Source organism: Tiliqua scincoides, chromosome 1 (assembly GCF_035046505.1).
Source record: "Tiliqua scincoides isolate rTilSci1 chromosome 1, rTilSci1.hap2, whole genome shotgun sequence".
In the NCBI taxonomy this organism is placed as follows: Eukaryota; Metazoa; Chordata; class Lepidosauria; order Squamata; family Scincidae; genus Tiliqua; species Tiliqua scincoides.
Window position 1 is genome coordinate 151,577,120 of NC_089821.1, and position 20,739 is coordinate 151,597,858.

Genomic DNA, 20,739 nt, shown 5'->3' on the forward strand with positions numbered 1-20,739 from the left:
TTTCACTGCTGCTGACTGGAGAGCCTCACGCATGCTTTCTCGCACCCCCAGGACGCTGCTGCAGGGACTGGTGAGTGCAACCCAGTCCCTGCAGCCCTGCTGAGTGGCGCAATCCTGGGGTTCACGTCGCTGCCTCCCCCCCGCCCCTGCAAGGACTTACTGCGGCTTTCAAACTCTGGGAGAGTTTGAAAACTGCAGGGCTATACAGTTCAAATCTGCAAGAATCTCATAATCCAATTTTATTTTCCATATAATAGAAATCCCACTGTCCTAGTCCTAGCAAAGAGGAGCCACTGCAGTTTTGTTATTGGGCTGGCTACTACCAGGGTGAAGACCTTTTTACATCAACCTGCTCCACTTGTAGAGTACACACACTTGCTTCTTTTATATAGTATTTGAGTTATAGTCCTTAATTTGCTTTTTGGTAGCTCTCTTGACCATGATTGGGAAAGAAGTGAAGTAAGAAATCTTGATTGGTGATGCCTTGTGATTAAAACACAACACTTACTGTTAATTTTCACAAAAAATGGTATTTTGTTTTTTATTGTGAATAAATGAAAACATACTTCTAGAATGAAAAGTGTAACAATTCTAACAAATGTCTGTGAGTCCACCAATCACATTTTCTTAATCCAAGTTGAATTAAATGAAGGAAACAGTAGCAATAGAGGAAAGCTATCTTCATTATCAAATCACTGGCTCTTGCATGTATTAAAGTAAGCAACAATAAATGAAAAGTTTCTCCTTTTAAAAAATCTATTCATACAAATTGTACATAATAAACTACTTTCCAAACTTTTTGTTTCACTGTTTATTTTTCATTAATACTTTCACACGGAACCAAACTTCATGCCCAGAACAAAATAAGCCAAACTGTAAATGATGTAGGATTAATTTTTTGAAGATCTTTGGAGTTTCAAATCTCTTGGTAAAGGAATTGTAGATGAAACCACCATTCTGAAGGTAGTCCTCTGTGACAAGCATGTCCAGAAGCTGGACTTTCCATGTGCAGCTGCAGTCTGCTTTCGAGAAAAATCGAGAGTATTCTTCTCTACAGCAGTGGTTCTCAAACTTTTTGGGAGATTTACTTGTGGGGGAGGGGCGAGGGCAGTGACGCAATCCCCAGGATCAAATCACTGAGGGGGGGTGCTTTTACTCACCTAGGGGTGCAACACATTGCAGTAGGCACAGGGAGCCCTGTGCAACTCTCTGCAGGACTCCTCAAGGTTTGGAATGTTGAGAAAAATGTGAACGCAAACTACTTCTGGTTTGCAAACGCAATCAGGAGGTGGTATGTGCTTGCTTTTTCTCAACATTCCAAGCTTTGGGGAGCCCTCTGGAGGGCTGCATGGGGCTCCCCGCACCTCCTGGAGTGGAGTCTGCTGCACCCCAAGTGAGTTAAAGCACCCCCCTGCCCCTCTGAGCGACACAATGCTGGGGATTGTGCCTATGCCTCTCCCCTCCCCCCCTCAAAGGGACAGGGAAACCTTTACACCTGCAGTTTTCAAATTCTCTGGGAGTTTGAAACCCACAGTAAGTCCTTGTGAGGGCGGGGGGTAGGCAACGGGGCCGGGGGGGGGGCGGAAGGCAGCGACACGATCCCCAGGATTGTGTCACCCAGGTTTTGCAGAAGTGGAGCGCGATCGCTCCATTTTCACTTCTGGTGACCTGGGGAGCTCTACAGATGCTCGCACAGGGCTCCCCAAACCTCAAGTCGGCTGCTGCAGGGACTGGTGAGTGCACCCTAGTCCCTGCAGTCCCATTAGAAGTGCAAGTGGAGTGATCGCACTCCACTTCTGGTTTAGCGGAGATGGGGGGCGATCGCTCCACTTTCACTTTTGAAGCTTTGGGGAGCCCTGAAGATGCTCACGCAGGGCTCCCCGCACCCCAGGAGGCTGCAGGAGGCTCTGGTAAGTGCACCCAAGCCCATACAGCCCCCTGAGCAGCACAATCCTGGGAACTGCACCACTGCCTCCTCCCTGCCCCCACCCCTTAAGGGGAAAGAGGCCAGGGCCCTCAGGCTGGGATGTTGCGATGCCCCAGTCTGAAAACCGCTGCTTTACACAAACTGGTCGGTTGCAACCCACCAATTTGAGTACCGCTACTCTACAGTATACTCAGCCACTGCACATGGAAAGTATGAGGTGGACCGTGGTGAGAACTGGAAGGCTATCAAGCCGGCTTACAGCCTATTCCTATGCGTGTTTACTCAGAAAGTAAAGATACATTCTAGTCAGTAGGGCTGACTCCCAGGAAAGTGTGCATAGGATTGTAGCCTTAGTCACCAAGGCAGAAATGGTGGTTTAAGCTAAAGCAGCACCCACAGTGTGTCGTGTGGATCAGAGTGGTCCAGTTATGCCTCAATTGCTATTATAATCCCACCTCACAATTCTAACCTGTAGTCACCTGGGGGAAATTCAATTTAACTCAGTGGTGCTTACTTGTGACATACATAAAATTGCACTGTAACTTTTTAATACTCATGGTAACAAGCACACAGCTGCATTGACAAGCACTGAATGTTACAATATAGGAATGTCACCCTACTAATACCATGTGTGTACCCTTTCAAGTCAAGAAAGTTTGGGACAAGAGAGCTCTTCAATTCAAAAAAGGGAAGCTTATGCAGTAGTAAAGATGGAATTGAACTGGGCTATTGCTGAGGGCAAAACCAGACATTATGTTGATTATATATTGTTTGCGTCCCTATCTTGTTAACCTTTTCTTTCATCAGCTGCACGATTTCAGTCATGTTGCAGTCAGTATTGGGTTCCTTGCTCCAATCACAGGTTTGTCATCAGCTAAATTAACATTTAACCACAGTGACTACTGAAATGCATATAGATATGCTCAGACAGATTTCAGGCATGATAATACAGAAAAGGTAAAAGATACAGATAAAAGACATAAGATAACCAGACAACTATGCAGACAGGACCTCATAAGTAGATACATAACTAACACATCTGGTTTGACCATGAAAATTCAATCCTACAAGCCAGTGCAGTCAGTGCAAAGTACAGGTTGTGCCTCATTATCCACTAGGGTTCTGTTCTAGAAATCCCAATGGGTTAAAAAAAAAATCAGTGGATACCAAATCAGTGGAAAAAACTTTAAAGACCCATTTCCAGGTTTCTTGCTCCTCCACTGTCACCCCAGAATGCATTGGTATAAATAATGTACCACATTCAGCCACTAGATCAGGGGTGCCAAACATAAAGCCCATAGGCTGAATGCAGCCCCCAGAAGCGATTTATTTGGCCCCTGTTATAGTTGAGTTCTCCCTGCGTGATACTTGGGCTCTCATTTATTGAAAATATGAACAAGATTTGCACATTTTCTGTCATTTGCAACTAATGAGTTTCTGTGTGAGAACAAAGTGTTTATTTCTGGCCAACATCTGCTTAATGATGTCACATTCTGCTTTATGATGTCACTTCTGGTCCTCAGCGGCACCACGAATGCTAACTTTGGCCATAACTCTGTATGAAACGCGTTTGACATCCCTGCACTAGATGGGGTAAATAATGGAATCTAGTGGAATGAAATTATAATTGTTTAACAGCACAAAGGTAGGAAATTGGATTTTGATGCTTTTTTCCTTGTTACAAGTCATTTAATGGTGGGCCTCAGATACCAAATCAATGGATACTGAGGTCCCACCTGTAGCATGGTCCTAATAGCTGTCTTTTGGGAGAAACTCAAAGAAAAAATTGTAAGTATGAAATTCAAACCAGGACTTGGCCAGGGAGTTTTTCAGTGGTGAAGAATTAAATGAGAAAGTTTCTACATCCAGAAATAATTTTTCATTTGCTTTTCCAAATAGGTTGTTTGTGCATTAGCAGAAGTGTGAAATGCACTAACAGAAGTTGGGCCACCTCTCCCACTAAGGAGATGGAATTTGACTTCCATTATTGCCTTTCCAGAAAATCCAAGGCCTTTAACCATGTTTCACATTAGCCCATGAGGTGCTGTGCTACTGCAACTAGGCCCTCACAGCACTAATTTCTCAATGCTTAAGGTACTTGTTTCATCCTCTTCGTTGGAGCCAAAATATCCAGGCAAGTCAATCATGTGCTGTTCTGATTCAGTCAGACCAAAAGAAGTGTTGTCATAGAAGTGGTATCCAGGATCAGATGGGAAGCTCTGACATTTGTTCTTTCTGTACTGGGCAGGGCTGAGAGTGTCACCTCTCTGGTGGTCATCTTTGACAGGTAACGCACTAGGTTCTTTCCTCCACGTATCTACATAGCTCATAAAAGGCACCCTTCTGTTTCGCTTCTGCTCTGAGCTATCCAAACATGGCACCTGTGACACAGGTTGGTGACTGCTGAGCAAGTCCAGCTTCCTCCCTCCAGGTTCCCATTTGGGGACATTCTGTGCCCCGTAAGTCAGTGGTTCATTGGCAAAAGCAGTGCTATGATATGGACTGAGTTCATCAGTATTCTTACCAATGCCTTTAGACTGAAGCTGGTGCTGTCCTTCCGGCACATGATTCCACATCCGGGCTCTGTAATGATACAGTGGGATCTGGTGTGGTGTGAGGGTAGACATGCTTCTCTTTCTGAATGGCTTGGCTTTTTTAGATTCATGAAAGCTAGCCGATCTTTGGAACTGTGAACTTCTTGGGTAGCCTCTCTCCAACTGCTCTCCTTTGTTATCTTGATATCTTGCCTGACTTCTTCTAATCAGGGACTGGCTAGGGCTCAGGATGGGACTGGCTTGCAAGAGTGTAAAGTCTAGCCTAGAACATGGCCTGTCCCCCAATACTGTGAGGTAACTGGGTGTTTGCTCCAAAAAAGGAGATTTGATTCTAAATTTGTTTACAGCTGCTGCCTCGTGGTTGTCTGTGCTCACAGAAGTGTTGACCACAGTGTCGGTCAAAGGGTTCTGAGAGACATGATAAACTTTGGTAGTTTCTTTGAGACCTTTCTTTTTCATTTCCTTCAGCTGCTGCTGTGCAAGGCGGTAGCTGAAAATGGGAGGAATGATCTTTTGAGCATTGGACTGAAAACTCCCACTAGCAGAAGCTTGGTCTTCTTCTTGAGCAAGATGAAGACTTCTCCTGAAATTCAAAGGGATACCTGGAGGCTCTCCAGAAGATAAGCAAAGGGCTTCTCCTCCCTCAGAAAAGCTCTCCCGCTGCTGCCTCTCTTGACAGATATTCTCCTCATCAGAGTTCTTCCAGATATTGGGCGAGTGGACAGACTCACAGCGGATAGGGGTGCTGCATTTCTGGGCTTTGCACAGTTTTCTCCACAAGGTTATGAGGACAGTTGCAAAGATGATCGATAAGCACAGGGATATGCCAGTGACAGTAACTAGGTTATTACTGGCTTCCTGTCCTCCTCTAGGATGCAGCGATGTGATGGGTACAGATTTAGTAGCTGAAACAAAGAGAAAAATGTATTGGACACCTGGAGAGTTGCAAGATATTTTTCAATTAAGAAACAGGAAATCTATTAACACAAGGCAAGAAGTTGTTCATTGTCAAGAGGCAGTTAGGCATCAAATTAAAAAATAATTACTACTCGTCAAATAGCAGCCTTGCTCAATGAACTACATAAGGGCAGGCCCATAACTCTCACCCATACCAGCTGAGCTCCAGTATTGCCAAAGATGTCTGTTACTACCCCATATGACCCATAACATCATTGGCCAAGCTTCTGCCATGTTAACTGTTTACCAACCTGGTTGCTGCTATTGGTTTCACATCATGCCTAGTCTTGACAGCCATTACCATGAATCCAGCTTCCCTCATTTGTGCTCTGCATGTTCCAGCAGACCAAGTCGGTGGCTTTGATCTCATTGCCAGAACAGATGGTGTTGCTGTCTCACACTTCTTTCATAACACTTCTTTTCAACTTCTTCCTCAGTTTCCTGTTCCCTACCTAGAATCAGATCTTGATAATACAGTTCGTGGGATGGAGAAGCAGTGAATTACCACTGTGGTTCATTATTGCTCTGTAATTCACTGTAAATCAATTTGTCCAGTCCTGGTCTTACCATTCATGTAAATATCACTTATGAACAGTGATACATCGACAGGTTTACTGGTGATGCCAGCCAGATTTGACTTCTCTGAATATGCATCTTATTATGAAACAGATGCATACATGGCCATTAAGTGACATCTCCATATCTTAAGATCCATGTAAATGTATATAACGTAATTGGGTCATAGCCCTATGCCAGGGATACTTTCTTAGGTTCTCACACAGATGCCTCTCCATACAATATGCATATGGACCAATAGAACTAACACAGGCAAATAAGAGAGAAATGAAATCATCACGAGTAAGAATGCCTTTGCAGCATCAGGCTTACATACTGGAGCATTCCTCCAAAGAGCATGGGGAAACCTCCTGTGGTCTGCCAGAGCAACCTGGTTGTGCCAGGAGCGGGAACGATGAGAGGCACTCTCGATAGCGCACACGGATGCCATCGCCACAGCTCACACTACATGGACTCCACGCCTGCCAAAGGCTCCAGTATGCTGTGGATACATAAGAGTTACAATGCCAAGGGGGAAATTCCTTTTCCAAGGAAGACAAAAACTGTCAAAATGGGTCCAACTAGTCTTGTAGAATAAACCTATAGAAGCCAATCCACTACCTTATACCAATATTGATGGGCAAACTTCACTTTAAAATCTCTTTGGGGGACTACAGCTGCACACACAAGAAGAATTTTAACTGGCTGCTGCTTGCACCAGGAACTGGAAAAGAAGGACCCCGGAGACACACCAGGCTGCAGAAGTGGAACCTATCCATTATGGCTATGGCAGTCCTACATGGCAACACTCCCTATGCCAGTTTCTCAGTTCCTCATGTTGCCTAATTAAGGATATCAAAACTCCCATGTTGGCCATATGCAGTGCAGACCAGAGAATCTGTCCAATCAATAGTCCTGTAGCCTTTGGGCCTTTTGCTTTCAAAGGAACTAGTTTTTCTGATCAAAACACCACACAGGTGTGTGCACACACACGTATGAGCAATCAGGATTGGAACCATGATAAAAAACGAAGTGTTAAAGTCTATCTTCCACAGCAATATCATGCCATTGTGGCTGCCCTCTCAGCACTACTGTAAAGAGAAAAAGAAGAATCTGGATCAAATTAATGTGCTCCTTGTAATATGTAGTTTGCCCCCAAGGAAGATGCATCTACAGCTTCTTCTTTCTGTTCGTCCCACAATCCCATCTGCTTCCAGCAGAGCAGGACTCTCACCCTGCCACAGGGAAGCTTAGGACAGATAATGGGACCAGGTGTAAGCAAGTAGGAAAAAGTGAGGTGGCACTGGGTCCGTTTTGTACTGGGCCCAATTCTGTGTCCTTAACAGCAGCCTGATACACAGTAATGTACGCAATGCTTTTCCTGGTATGGGGATAAAGGCACAGGAGTAGTGGAAAACAAAAGTTGGCCACCTTAGTCAGCACCCTCCTTTGTGGTCACAGCAATGTTAAAGAATTGGGCGGATTCTTTCATTTCTGCCTGTCATACCTTCCTTGTGCCTGAAGCTTTAAGGAATCCTTTCCACAAACTTCTCCCATTATGAGAAGCTAGAGATTGGGTAATAGGCAGCTGCTTAATCAGCATCTAGGATGGTTTACTGAGCAGCTGCCAACCAAGAGCAGGGCCCTGCCCTCCTTAAAGGAGGTTTATTCCAACAAGTCTGAACTCTCCCAGCTGACATTCATTCAGCCACAGTTTAAATAGATCCTACTTCCTGCTGGTCTTCCACTTTTCACCAAGTATGCCCCCCACTGGACAAAGCTAGACCTACCATGTCTGGAGTTAGGATTCTGTTACCACTTCATCAAGACATACCAACTAGGAACAGTTTAAGAAAATGCGATTCCTATTATTTCTTAAGCACATGTAATCAATCTTCATAGCTTAACCATTTGTGCAATACTTTGAATCTTGCATAATGCCTAGTGGTGTTTAGTTCATAGACTCTCACGAGGTAGGCCAGGCTGAGGGCCAAACTAGACAATTAGCCAATTATGCAATTGGGGCTTTGGGGTTATTTTAAATTAAAATAGTTGCATGGGGAGCAGGATAGGGAAGAGTCATCTGGGTTGGGATAAGGGAGGGGAATTTAACCCTTTCCCTTTGCCATGGTCTTGACCTGGATCAAGCCTCCATGGCTCTTAATGCCCCGAGAGGAAAACTTGAACTGGTGCCAATGGGAGCTTTTCCTTCTGGGGCAATGAGCAGCTGTGGAGAGAGCCTGACTCAGGCTCCATGAGGCTGGTGTTTGCATTTTAACAAACCAACATGTTGATCATACAATACACTGCTGCAAAGTAGGTACAAATCTCCAACTACACAAGATGAAAGTTAAGTAAGATATGAAAGGAGATGAATATGAAATAAAGAAGAAGCTGTTGCAAGGCAGAGGATACTGGTCTGAAGCCACAGAGAAGATTCTGCATAGCTCATGGCATGTCAATTTTCTAAAAAGTAGAGATTTCCATTAAATCAACAGCACAATGCATCTCCTTCCACTACACAGAGCTACACGAGTTGAAGGAGGTCCTGTAAGATGTCATAGAGCCTTTCCCCCTCTTTCTGTCATCTGTCAGTCCTTAGCCAAGCATGTTGCTACTTGCCTAGCCAAAGGCTTGACTGGGTCTTATGGGGAATTCTATGTGTTGAGCTGTGCCTATAGAAGGGAATGACTTGAGCTGTAAATGTAAGCTTCTAAGCTCCACTGTGCACAGAAGCATGACACACAGCCACCTTAGCAACACAAATCCTTCAACAATTCTATTTTTTTTAAAAAGGTAATACAGACCAACATTCCTTTGGATCAGTACACATTCTTTGGCTCTTGGTGGGGAACTGGTCCAGCCCAAATGACTAAATTCAAAACAGTATTTGTTTGTGCCCCCATCAAACAACGTGCAGTTGAATTTCATCTGGTTGCTCTCAGGATCTACGATGCTTTCATGGAGTTTTAGTGTCCTTTGGCCAGGAGGCCCAAGAGAATCTTTGAACACAGCAATTTGCCCATCTGTAGAAGCACATGGAGGCGAAATGACAGAAATCACAACTGAATGTTCACATATCGCTTCTTGCGCCACAGTTAGCCGATACCCAAATTTGCGCACAAGATCTACAGGTCCTGTTGAAGCAATGACCGAATGAGTCTCTGCTGATTTCAGTAATACAGCAATATATGCTGTTTGGCCAACCAAATGGCAGTCAACTGTCACCCACTGGGATCTAGAGAGAAAAAGCTGTTTGCTAGTCCTCAGACCTACAGTCTCATTTGAAATCAACAGTCCTAGTTCATACAATTTGCTAGTCAGTATTACATCCATAGAAATAACTGTTTCATTCATTGGACATAAATATTCATTGGTAAACAGCCCAAGCTGGAGGGAACTCCCAAGTCCCTCTGGAGTCTTCCTCAAATCAATGTGAAATGTAGGCCACTTCACATGTAGGGGAACATCCTCTCTGTTCCACTGGGTATCTGTGCCATTGTGAATTTCAGCAGCCATTTTGAACCAGTAGTTTCCAGCACTCTTAAAATGAAAACACTCAAAGACAGTGATGGTTTGTTGTTGGTTTGGTGAAAGTTCTTTTCTGGTGACTGTTCGGTTGGTGCTGGCTTCTATTAGCAGGATGGAGGTATTTTTCAAGGTCACGTTGCCATTATAGTAATTCTGGAAGCCCACTGACACAGTGCCATTACTGAAAGCAACATGAGTCGGCTGATCCAAGAGAAGATATTCCACCGTTCCAAGCACTGAAAAGAAGGGAGTTGACAGTGGCGTTAGTGAGCAGATAGAGGCTAAAGGTAGGAAGAGGTGAAGAGAGCCTAGACAGAGAAGCTTCTTAGGAAATCTAATTAACAATCATTTGAACTAAGAATTTATTTTTACGTGCAATCTTCATTTCAGTGTAAGTTCTTCTAGCACCAATCTGCAACATGCACAAGGGGCTTGAGAAGACTCCTTCCAAATAATTACTCCTCTACTCAACTGCTTCAGGTTACCAGGTGATCAGCTACAGTGATCAACCTTCAACTACCAAGTCCTTGACCTCCATGGACATGCCACTCTCTTTCTGTCTTCCAGGGAATCAAATAGATCCCTGAGCTGCAGATGAATTGCTTATGAGATATTTTGAGCACAATCCTAACCAACTTTCCAGCACCATGGTAAGGGCAATGCAGTTCCAAGGTAAGGAAACATACATTCCCTTACCTTAAGGTGGCCTCCGTGACTGCCACCTAACTGCAGGATGCAGCACTTGCCCCATTAGCACAGCTATGTCAGTGCTGGAAAGTTGATTAGGATTTGGGCCTTTATGTAAGTAACATACAGTATATACATTTCCACCGATTAACAAAAAACAAATGCCGACGGTCCAGTCCAGTCCTTACTGGACAAGTACATGACCTTTGCATTTCAATGTGATGCTCTTCATTAGTTCCTGACCGCCACCACAGTTTCTATCTCAATCATGTGCCACCCTGACGGCTATTTATAGTTTTATAAAGCGGCAATGGGCTTTCAACTGATGCTTTTGAAAAACTGTAAATAGCTCCTGGAACTGTGTGAAGAGGTTAGAAACCACAGTCGGGGTCAAGAGATAGAGCCTCTTGATCATCTCCCCTGATTTGTGGCATTTTGTGCACCCTTACTTCCCTGCGCTATTTAAAAGAAAGACACATAGGTCAAATTTGCTTGTCTCTCGTAACACATTGTTTGGCCCTTAGTTAAGATAAAATTAGAAGTGGAGGGAATTGTTTGAGGTGGAATCTAGAAATACAGCAAACAAGATAATATGCTGTGATGCTCTGTGAAGTCTCCTTTCAGTATATGAATATTTCTTTCAGTATGTATAGCACAGAAAAAACACGAGACGCAGAAAACAAATATAAAGGGGGTACATGTTGAACAGGAGAGTGGACAAGATGGATCTCTGTGGAACACCATCATGAATTGTTATAGAAACTTCTTGGTCTTAAGAACTCTGTGTCACAATTCACCATAGTGTTCCACGGAGATCCATCTTGTCTACTCTCCTGTTCAACATGTATAGGAAGCCAATTAGTTAAATCTGAGTTTTTGCAATTGGCTGGATGTTTTGGGTGAAGACCAACAATGCACACTGGACATGCTGTCTGGCTTTGTGGAGGAACCAATTCTGCTTTATCGATTAGCATCATCTGGAGATTCACAATGTTGCTCCATGCTCATCATGTTGTATCTTGGTAATTAATTAGCTAGCATAGAAATGCCCAACGCCTCCTCACAAAGAAAGGGTCGGCTGTGGCAAGACTTGAACCAGGAACTTTCTGCCTACAAGTCACTGCTAGATAGCATTATAGCAGGGGTGGCCAAACTGTGGCTCTTGAGCCACATGCAGCTTTTTCACATGTAATGTGTGGCTTGCAGAAATATGCTGGCCTAGTTCTTTTTTGCATCACAATTAATATAAAAGATAATTTTTTCCCAAGCTTTACAAATTATTTACCAGCTATAAACTGAGAGTCCACTCGATTAAAATGTAAGCTTAATGTTCTGAATGAGTAAAAATATCTAAGAATTTCAATGCTTCTTAAATATTTTGGCTCTCAAACATCTCAAGTTTATCTATGTGGTTCTTATGTAAAGTGAGTTTGGCTACCCCTGCAATACAGCAACTATCCACTGATAATGGTCCTGAATATCTGTGTCATCTGTTAAATTTTTGAAACTCCATGAGAGCAAGAATGAGCCAATCAACACATTATGCAGGAGGAGGTGGGAAAATTCTGGACAATTCCAGTTTTGACTGCAGGTGGGAAGTCATGTCTTAGAATACTTCCCCATGTATGCAGTGAGCCAACAAATTGGGTAGAGTCCTGTGCTAAAACTTTCCGTCACTGTGCTCATTTATTACAGGGAGTGAGGTGGAAATTTTTTACCTAGGAAGAAGCATCCTGGGGCCTAATGGCACCTAGGGTGGAGTGATGCAGTGACATCACCCCTGCGTCATTGCATCACTCTCCTGCCTGTGCTGATACCCTCCCCTGCTTCCAGAATGGCTCCATTTCAGAGCCAAACAGAGACAAGGGCAGGCAGATGGGCCCAACTTCACAACACTTCCTGTTTTAAGTAACAAGCAGTGGCGTCAATAGGATTCGAGTCACCCAGTGCGGGAGGCCTCCGCGTCACCCCATGTAGTGGGCGGGGCAATGCCCCAGGTGGGCGTGGTGATGTACCATCGCCCTGCCCCCACCGGTGTTTTGGCTATACCTTTTGTTATAACACAGATATTTCAATGTGGTTTGTTTCATTGCATTCTGCATGATTGATATATAACATTGATTGATATATAACATGATGGTCTTATTCCTCCAAACTCTGATTTTAGTGATTTTGAAAACTTGTAGAGTCTCTCTCTCTCTCTCACACACACACACACACACACACACCCGTGTCAACTTACTAACACTTTACTGCAGCAGTTCTCAAACTTTTAGCACTGGGACCCACTTTTTAGAATGACAATCTGACCAGGACCCATTGGAAGTGGTCATGGCCAGAAGTGACATCATCAAGCAAATTAAAATAAATAATTAAAAATAATTAAATTAAAATAAAATAATTACATAAGGGGGAGCCAGTCCTGTTCCGTCAAGTGAATCTACTCTGAAGTAAGTCCTATTGTGGTCAATGGGGCTTACTCTCAGGAAAGTGTGGGTAGGATTGCAGCCTGCGAACCCAATCCTTTGCATGTCTACTCAGAAGTAAGTCCCATAGTGGTCAATGGATCTTACTCTGTAGTCTGCCTGCAATAACAACCCCCCAAAAAGTATCAGTGAGATTTCCAGCCCTCCCAGTGCCCAGTTTAAAGTTCTTCTGTTTCAATCATATCAAAATAAGCACCCACCTGGCTTTGCAAGTGCAAAATAGAAAACTTCCCTTTTCCAGTTCAAGCCACTTTTTTGTCCTTTTTAGTGGGGGAGGGGGCTGCCTTCTGGAGCATTTGTTGTGCTCTAGCTCCATGGATCAAGACCATTCTTGTGTTCTCACATTCCCCTTTGCCTGTCCTGACCACCAGCCAAGGCTCATCTGCCTACTCGTGAGTAAACGCGACATGAGGCTGCTTCACTTTCCATTCTGGTGTTGTTGTATTCCTCTTAGCATGCCCTTTCCCATGGACTATGGCACGTACGCCTACTCGCAAATAAACGCACGCTACGGCTCACTTTCACTTTCCATAGGGCTCCATGCATTTTTTCTTCCGGTTTTTTGGCCATAACTTTTGAATGAAAGGAACTATTTCAATTCTGCTTTTTTCATTGCACTCCGCCGGCTATTCCGCATTCAACGGTGTATTGCATGACGTGGTAGCTCCTAACTCCGCAAAGTTAGCGCATCCTCGCCCAGGGTGCATCACCCCCCAGTCACCCAGTGCGGCCCACACCCCCCACACCCCCTAGTGGCGCCAGTGGCAACAAGCACTGTGTGCCCACTCTCCACAGAGATCCTGGGAAACATTCAAGTGTGCCACAGAGGGGGCGTGCGCCACCCCAGTCATTTCCTGTGCATTCCTGCCCTCTCGGACACCACCCTGCAGACTGGCACCCACCTCACCACAACCACCTACTTCATATACCACTTTAGGGAAGCATTCTAAAAGATAACCCCACACCTGCTGTCTGAAGTGGAACAGGTCACCTCAGTTCAACATTCACCCTGCTTAATGTGGAGAGGGTGAGAAAGCTTGTGCAAGACTCCATCTAATCACTATGAAGTGTGAGGCGGACTGCAGACCTGGGGTTATCTTTCAGAATGCTTCTCTCTTAAAAAATCCCCACCTCTCTCCATGTAGTAGATGAGCATGCATTCTAAAGCAAGACTCTCTCCTGTTGCTGTCTAAAGTGGAACATTCTGGAATTCTCCCATTTCACACCACTTAATGTGTAGATTGGGTCAAATCCTTCAGTGATGCAAATAGAGATTGGATTATTTCACCTTGCAGATTGTATATCCATTCAATCACCTGTCTCAATCCATCTGTTAATCCCAACTCACTGCCCTTAATGAAATATCACCCACTCCCTGCATTGTACACTCACCATAATCACAGAGCACAACTAGTAGAAGATTTGAAACATCATTCAACATCTGTTTCATTCTCATCATGTGAGCTCCTGGTTTCTTTTACTCCTCATGTCCCACTCCCAGCCCAAAGTCCAGTGCCTTCTGTCAAGAATCCCTGAAAATGCAAACAGAAAATGTGAAAAAACCTTTAAAAATTGACCTCAAATTAAAATGAACTGACAGCACCTGAAGTTGATTCTCAAAGAAGAATTCACTTCTCTCCCCCTTACCTGGTTATAAGCAGCTGCATAATCCTTCTGACTTTACCACATAACAGCTAGTCTCTCAAATACAAGAACCTTCAAAAAGTGCGATCTGTGTACAAAGACAGGTCAATTCAGACAGGAAGCATAGTTTTACCATCCAGGGACCTTGATTGCTCAGTTGTGTGAAGCAATTTTAAAAGGATCAACTGTCAGATGAGAAAAGTATAGTCTAAAGTAGCAAATCAATGACTTCACACAAGCAAAGTAAGAAGTGAGAAACTGTCATGTAGCAAGAAGAAGCAGGAACACATCATAAAGGGAGTTCCTCTAAGCACGAAAATGATCCAGATTTATTAAATGGAAAACGGGGTAACACTTGTGCAAGGAACAGTTTATCAATTCTGGAATTTGCTCACTGCGCATATGTCATAATAGATTGACATTCTATTTCAAAAAATCCTGGTGGAAACATCAGGGTCGAACTATACATTGCATCAAGTACATCATTAGAGCTGATGCACTTATTTTCTAAATAGGAGCTGCAGGGAAACCCAGTATGATCGGCTTTAACCTTTCCCCAGCAACATGGTTCCAATGTGGTTGTTCCGACAGCTGCTATTTGCCATGGAAAGAAAACTCCCATTTGGCATCAATTACCTGTTTAATATAACATGCAGATTGGCATTACAGCAAATTGGCACTGACAGCCAACACAGTGCAGGTGCCAGCTTTGGATGCCACAGCAAGTCTTTCGGTTGAGATCTGAAAAAACAGCAGTGTGACAATTTCCCTGCCCTGTGTGTGAAAATTATATTTCTTCAGAAAACCTTATCTGCAAAGGTGACAGAAATGCAACAGAGGTGTAGAAACTAGTGCTGTATTTTTAGTATACCAGAAAAAAAACAACACTGAAAATATTAACACATTTAATGGAAAATGCTGATTTCAGAATGTTGTGAACTTTGTTGTTGTTGTTGAAAAGCTGTACATACATACTACTACTAATAATTTCAGCATGGAAAATAAATCCAAACACTTTAATATGCAGCACAAAAACCTGAATTTCACTGTCATTACTCTGTCATATTCACTGTCATTTCACTAGTACAAACTCTCTGAGACCAAGAGGGTTTGCCCGAGTGCTACTAAGGAAAGTTAGGGCCATCCATTGTTTCAAAGGGGAAGTGTGAAGGACACAGGAAAAAGAAAAACAAGTTGTGAAGACTTGTGCAGCCTCTCTGGTTGCACTGTAAAATCAGGCACTACTGCTGCAACAGAAAAGGACCAGGACCTGTCTATATTGGATGACACTACTAAACCCCCCTAACTATAGGTAAGATTTCTAGAAATGTTGCCAAGATTTACTACCTGGTCCATAGGAACAATTTAACAAGTAGTAATGACACACACAGTGTTAAAATAACAAGGCACTACAACCTTACAATTGTGTGCAAGGATATCCAATTAAGCATCTGTTATAGTAACGTGGCATGAGAGTGGGCAGTAGGCAGTGTGCCCATCAAGACAAGGGTAGAGTCAGTTTTAGAATGGAGATCTGCTGACATTCCAGTGCCTTATTTGGGTTTCCAATGTGAAGGATGGTGGTAACCTGACAGAGAGCATGCTGCTCCCAAATGGGCTTCTTTGGACCGGGCAATACATTATACAGGTCTGCAAAACTGAGGGTCAGAATTTATTTTTTCCACAAAATTTATGGTGGTTTTATTTGAATTTGGGATGCTGATTCCAAAAATGGCATCAGTTTTGCCCTATCACATCTAGTTTTGGGGATACAGCACAGCCTTGTCAGCCAAGGCATAGGCTTCCTCACAAGGAAGCTGCTTGAACCATTCACAAATGAGGTTATGCTGTATCTAGACATGATAGGGCAAAACTGATGCCATTTTTGGAATCAGCACTCCAAATATACCCAGAAATAGGTCTAATGTTTAAGATAATAAAATGTGTGTTAGCCTGTGTTATAGGAGTTAATAAGGAACAGTCAACCAGTGGGATGGAACCAATGATTGCAAATAAGGAACTGGAAACCAGGAACAAATTCAAGCACTGCAGCTTCAGTTTTCGCAGCACTGGTTTGTAGACAAGGCAGATGAGGGTGAATTGGTTCCTATTTTTCTCTTTCATTCAAGGGTGGAGATGCAACCCAAAAAGAGACTGCAATCTGAACAACTCTGAACCTTGTAAGTAGCACCTAGATTGTCCCAGTACTCACAACTGCAAAGGCAGGCTTGAAAGCATACATGGATTTCAAGAGGTTGGGGGGGGGGGAGCTCTTTTTTACCCATCCAATGACAAAGAGAAGTATGCTTATGCAAATTAAGAAGATTAACATGCAACCACCCTGAGCACTGCCATAAACTGGAAGTAATTGGCAGTGACATCATCAGTGGTATAGCTAGCAAGGGGCAGGGGGGCGGTCTGCCCCAGGTACCAGCCTTGGGGGGGTGACACCAAATGACCCAACATCAATAACATCGTGGAGGTAACGAGTAACCCCATCATGCTATATACCGTTGGATGTGGAATTTCTAGCTGAATGCAGTGCAAAAAACCAGAGGAAATTATCTCCTTTCCATCAAAGGTTATAGCCAAAAAACCAAAAACAAAAAAAATGCATGAAGCCCTATGGAAAGTGAAACCGAGCATTTACTTGTGAGTAGGCAAATGTGCCTTAGTCCGCCAGAAAGGGCAGGCTGAGAGGAATCCAAGGACAGAATGGTTCCTATCCAATGAAAGTTGCCCCCAAAACACACCCAAGAAGGAAGTCCCTCCCTCCAAGCAGATGAATGTATTGAGCCCTATGGAAAGTGAAAGTAAGCCAAATGATCATGTTTACTCACGAGTAAGCAAACATGCCTTGGCTGCTGGTCAAGTCAGGCAAAGGGGAATGCAAGGCTGGCTGCATGGTCCCAATCTGATGAAAGTGGAGCTCAACAACTGCTCCAGAAGGCAGCACCCCTCCCCAATAATAAAACAGAGGCTTGAGCTGGTAAGGTGGACACTGGGGAGGGCTGAAAATCTCACTGATTTTGTGTGTGTGTGTGGGGGGGGTGTTATTGCAGGCAGGCTACAGAGAAAATTCACTTGGTGAAACAGGGTTGGCTTCCCTTTTTTAATTATGTTTTTCTTTAATTGAATTATTTATAATTATTTTATTTTGCTTAATGATGTCACTTCTGGTCATGACATCACTTCCGGTGGGTACTGACAGATTCTCATTCCAAAAGTGGATCCTGGTGCTAAAAGTTTGAGAATCACTGAATAAAGGCTGGTTTCAACATTAAAAAAAATAATCTGCTCTACTGAATTTTGCTTAATGTTATTGCCTCCTCATTTATGTTCTCTATTTTATCTACATTGTAGTGTCTTTACTGTGTGCTGCTCTGGGAGTTTTACTCAAGGACTGCCCAGCAGTTTTAAAAATAAAAATACAGTACTTTTTTTAAAACTCCAAAGCAGTCTAAACCTCAGTTATCTGGAGACATTATTAAAAAAAACTGACAATAAGAACCAGCTCATCAACTATTAACCACATGCTAAAGAGTCTTCCTGAACTAGTCAATTTAACAATGTACTTGTAAAAACAGGTCTAATTAACACACAGGCTCATTTTAACAAAATCCATAAAACACAGTCATAAAATGGTAAATTCCTTATAAGAAGAGCGTGAAATGCTGGTTGTAGCCTCTTAAAGCAGCATTTCCTAAGGACGCATCCGCTTACCAAAAATCCAGTTATCTAATATATTGATTACCTGCTGAGTTTTCTTTTCTCTTGATCCCTATAATCAGTTTGATCGACCATAACTCAGAGCGCAATCCTATGCACGTCAATTCAGCAGTAAGCGCCCTTGTAGTCCCAGGTAAGTGTGCAGTCTTAAAGCCCAAGCCTATGAACGCCTTCTCAGCAGCAAGTCCCATTAGAGTCAGTGGGTGGATAGGATTGCAACCTCAAAGCCCAATCTTATGCATGTCTACTCAGCAGTAAGCCCCATTAGAGTCAGTGGGGCTTACTCCCAGGTAGGCGTGGATAGGATTGCAGCCTCACAGCCCAATCCTATGCATATCTACTCAGCAGTAAGTGTCACTGCAGTAAGTGGGGCTTACTCCCAGGAAAGTGTGGCTAGGATGGCAGCCTCAGCCTGGACTTACCCCGCTCCAAATGTCCTTCTCCCTCTAAAGTGTGAGGAGGGAGATCCAGTACTGCGGAGGAAGGCAGGAGACGGTGCAAGGAAGCCGGAGCCGCAGCCCCTTTGCCGAGGAGCTCTTGGTGGGTGCCAACTTTCTTTCTCCTGTGGCATCCCGGGCGTGCGTTCCTAGGGGGTCATTTCCATTTGCAAGGTGTGCTCCGAGGGGGCTCGAAGCCGATCGCGGGGGTGCGGGAGTGGCGCCCGGTCAAATGGCTGAGCAGCAGCGGCGGCGGCGCTCCGGGACCAGGAATCCGCGCTTTGGAGGCGCATGTCTGGAGCGGGAGCGGCGCGGGGACTCGCGCCCAAGCTGCGCCGCGGAGCCCTGCTCAGCCCTGTGCAGCCCGGCAGAGGTGCGCCTCCCGACGCGGGCGTGGCGCCAGCAGAAGGACGAGAAGCGCAGGCTGAGCGGGCGGGCGGGTCCGTCTTGCTGGAGAGCGCCGGCGCTGCTCTGCTCTGCCGAGGAAGGGCAAAGGGGAGCGCGCCCTGCAGCAGCAGGCAGGGCTTCCGCGGGAGAAGATGGTGCCGCCGCCCCTCTCCCGCTCCCGGGGAGGGAGCATCCGGATCTGGCCGTTTCAGCCCACAAGGGCGGCGATCTCCTTCTGCCCCTCCGAGGCGAACCTGCGAAATGGGTCCAAGCGGCGCTTGCAAGAGGGGGAGGTGGAGGAAAGAAGCAAGAGCGGGCGCTGTGGGGCGCCACCTGCCCTGCCCTTGGATGGGACACTGAGGCTGCAAGCCTAAGGCACACTTTCCTGGGCGTAAGCCCTATTGAACACAATGGGACTTGCTTATGAGTAGGCATGCCTACGATCGGGCTCTGAGGCTGCAATCCCAGACCCGCCTGCCTGCAGGGGAGTAAGCCCCACTGACTATAGTGGGACTTGCTTCTGAGTAGGCACGCATAGGCTTGGGCTCTGAGGCTGCCGTCCTATCCACACTTACCTGGGAGTAAGCTCCATTGACGATAACGGAAATTACTTCTGAGTAGACCTGCCTAGGATTGGACTCTGCGGGACACGTGATCATGGCAGGGGGAACAGGGCCTGGGTTAATCTGGGGCTTTCTTTTCCCGCCATTTTTCAGAGGCCAGAAGTGATTCGCTATGGAGCCTCCTGCTGCCCACGCACCTCTCTGCTCGGGGGAGAGGCACTCGGCTGCCAGAATATGCAGAAGCAGCAACAGCACACACCCTTCCTCTGAGGAATACACGCGTCCAAGCTCCAAAGCAGCCAAAAAGCCTCTCCAGCCCAGGCGCAGGGCTGCCCCTTTCTGGTCAAAGTACTTACTTTGTTGGCAACCTTCAGTCTCGAGAGACTATGGTATCGCACTCTGAAAGGTGGTTTTGGAACAGCGTCTAGTGTGGCTGAAAAGGCCAATTCGGGAGTGACAATCCCTTCCACACCGGGAGCAAGTGCAGTCTGTCCCTGGTCTGTCTCCCTGGCTATGGGCCTTCCTTCTTTGCCTCTTAGCCTCAGACTGTTGGCAAAGTGTCTCTTCAAACTGGGAAAGGCCATGCTGCACAGCCTGCCTCCAAGCGGGCCACTCAGAGGCCAGGGTTTCCCACTTGTTGAGGTCCACTCCTAAGGCCTTCAGATCCCTCTTGCAGATGTCCTTGTATCGCAGCTGTGGTCTACCTGTAGGGCGCTTTCCTTGCACGAGTTCTCCATAGAGGAGATCCTTTGGGATCCGGCCATCATCCATTCTCACAACATGGCCGAGTCAACGCAGGCGTCTCTGTTTCAGCAGTGCATACATGCTAGGGATTCCAGCACATTCCAGGACTGTGTTGTTTGGAACTTTGTCCTGCCAGATGATGCCGAGGATGCGTCGGAGGCAGCGCATGTGGAAAGCGTTCAGTTTCCTCTCCTGTTGTGAGCGAAGAGTCCATGACTCGCTGCAGTACAGAAGTGTATTCAGGACGCAAGCTCTGTAGACCTGGATCTTGGTATGTTCCGTCAGCTTCTTGTTGGACCAGACTCTCTTTGTGAGTCTGGAAAACGTGGTAGCTGCTTTACTGATGCGTTTGTTTAGTTCGGTATCGAGAGAAAGTGTCAGAGATCATTGAGCCAAGGTACACAAAGTCATGGACAACCTCCAGTTCATGCACAGAGATTGTAATGCAGGGAGGTGAGTCCACATCCTGAACCATGACCTGTGTTTGAAAAGCTATTGGATTTTCAAAACGGATCATGGAAAGAAACCCACTGCCCC

At 45.1% G+C, this 20,739-nt stretch overlaps 1 protein-coding gene across 2 annotated transcripts; it reads right to left on the bottom strand.

Annotated features, from left to right (window-relative positions):
• Positions 1-515: 515 nt before the first annotated feature.
• On the bottom strand, positions 516-18,944 carry THSD1 (thrombospondin type 1 domain containing 1). Of its 2 annotated transcripts, XM_066611451.1 has the most exons (6): positions 18,494-18,944; positions 14,346-14,430; positions 14,091-14,230; positions 8,802-9,761; positions 6,332-6,496; positions 516-5,387 (listed from the first exon to the last, which is right to left on the bottom strand). In XM_066611451.1, exons 3-6 carry the CDS (start codon positions 14,155-14,157, stop codon positions 3,994-3,996), a joined length of 2,586 nt encoding a protein of 861 aa, XP_066467548.1. In that variant the 5' UTR covers positions 14,158-14,230; positions 14,346-14,430; positions 18,494-18,944; the 3' UTR covers positions 516-3,993. The 2 variants fall into 2 exon arrangements, with proteins under 2 accessions (XP_066467548.1, XP_066467554.1); XM_066611457.1 differs by lacking the exon at positions 14,346-14,430.
• Positions 18,945-20,739: the final 1,795 nt, after the last annotated feature.

Excerpts from the sequence above, each read along its gene's own strand:
- THSD1 (XM_066611457.1), bottom strand. The coding sequence starts at position 14,157 with ATGATGAGAATGAAACAGATGTTGAATGATGTTTCAAATCTTCTACTA. Across the intron at positions 6,497-8,801 it reads ACTGATCCAAAGGAATGTTG|CATACTGGAGCCTTTGGCAG; the intron begins GTCTGTATTACC and ends ATGTATCCACAG. Across the intron at positions 5,388-6,331 it reads CTCTTTGGAGGAATGCTCCA|CTACTAAATCTGTACCCATC; the intron begins GTATGTAAGCCT and ends TCTTTGTTTCAG.